The following is a 1554-nucleotide window of genomic DNA, read 5'->3' as shown; positions in this document are numbered from 1 at the left end:
TTTCAAAGGATTCCTCTTGCAACCATGTAGCATTGAACTTGAAAGGTGCTGCCGGCTTAAGTGGAGGCCTGGAAATTTCTAGATAGATTGGAAAATGATCCGAGGGTCCTCCCTCTTCGACCCATTGCCTAAACAAAGACACTTTGGAGGATAACTCTTCGTTTATAAGGAAACGGTCCAGTCGTTTTGCAACTCTTGCGTCTCCTACTCTTCTGTTTCTCCAAGTCGGCTTGATCTTGCTTGGATTTGCATCTATCAAGTTGTTAGAGATTAGAAGATTGTGAAAAAAATCAGAGAGTGAGTCCTCTCTAGCTTATGGCCCCCATGCCTCCGCCCTACCAATTGAAAAATTCAGATCTCCGCCCAAGATAAGATTTTTGTCTTTCACCACCGATTTTGACAAAAAGTCTGTCCAAAAAGATAATCTTCCCTGACAAGGACCATAGATATTAATCAATGTTAAGGGAAAGGCAAATTCTGGAGACTGAATTTCGATGCCCATTGCATGCTTCATACCCCATTGATTTGTGATCATGAATTTCCCTTCCCTGCATCCTATCGCCATACCTCCGGAGCGTCCTACTGAGTCAATAGCTGAGAAATGCGAGCTCGGCAAAATTGAGTTCAGAGCAGCTTCAACTTCTTCACCCTTCCCCAAAGTTTCCTGTAGAAAGAATATATCCGCCTTTGAATTTATAACCATCTCCCTGAATGGCAGCTTTTTGGGCCTAACTGATGGGTACGTATATGGCGACAGCGAGGCTTCCCGCACTGGTTCTGGGAGCGAAGCCCGCTATGGAGAAGCCGGGAGCGGGTATCGTTCCGGCTCAGCTAAAGCTGGTGAGTACTATTCAGAAAATGTGGGGGTCGGGAACGACATTAGTGCCGGATACAAAGAGAGCTCCGCTAAGGGTGCTGGCTCTGGGTACCGCAGCGAAGCTTATGTTTCGGGCGCTGGCTCTGATTGGCATGGCACTAATGCCGGCTATGGGCAACGTGGTGATCAATACGAGTCGGGTTACGGTGGACGTAAGGAAAGTAATGGCGCCTATCGATCAGGTTATGGTGGTGGCTATTTCACTGGTTCCCGTAACGGGAATGGCTACGAAGCGGGCTCTGGCATTGGCAACGCAGAATATGTTGCCGACAATGGTTATTATAAGCAAACTCCTTAAACGCATATTCCGGACGTTGATAATAAGGTCGTCATGTATTTGTGTTTTATTTGAGTATTACTGATAACATCGCAAGGATTCTGTGGGCCAACAGTAGGGAAAAAAATGCTCGTCTCAGTTTATGATGTCTATGGAAAATCCACATAAATAAATTTAGTTTGTTTTAAATGGATTAAGTTGGAGCCTGTCACGATATAAGTTAGATTTAAAATCGATCTATTTGTGCAGCAAAACCCCATTGGAATGACGTGTTCAAATTATTATCATTAGGATTTCGGTTACTTCAGTTTTCTGTGACGAGCTTTTTTTTCCGAAGAAAAATACAACGGGTTTATATATATATATACTGACGCATTTTTGTTTCTCAGAAGAAAAAAAA

General features: G+C 43.8%; 1 protein-coding gene across 1 annotated transcript; it reads left to right on the top strand.

Annotated features, from left to right (window-relative positions):
* The first annotated feature begins 533 nt into the window (after nucleotides 1-533).
* On the top strand, nucleotides 534-1343 carry LOC149182048 (uncharacterized). Its single transcript, XM_089414439.1, has one exon. The coding sequence runs from the start codon at nucleotides 534-536 to the stop codon at nucleotides 1173-1175; it is 642 nt and encodes a 213-aa protein (XP_089270565.1). The 3' UTR covers nucleotides 1176-1343.
* The last annotated feature ends 211 nt before the right edge of the window (nucleotides 1344-1554 follow it).

The sequence above is a fragment of the Pinus tabuliformis genome, chromosome 3_2, assembly GCF_031772625.1.
Source record: "Pinus tabuliformis cultivar Carrire ecotype Pingquan chromosome 3_2, CPIR1, whole genome shotgun sequence".
NCBI classification, from domain to species: Eukaryota; Viridiplantae; Streptophyta; class Pinopsida; order Pinales; family Pinaceae; genus Pinus; species Pinus tabuliformis.
Note: the sequence above shows the minus strand (reverse complement) of the source record. Positions and strands in the feature narration are given on the sequence as shown.

Excerpts from the sequence above, each read along its gene's own strand:
- LOC149182048 (XM_089414439.1), top strand. The coding sequence starts at position 534 with ATGAATTTCCCTTCCCTGCATCCTATCGCCATACCTCCGGAGCGTCCT.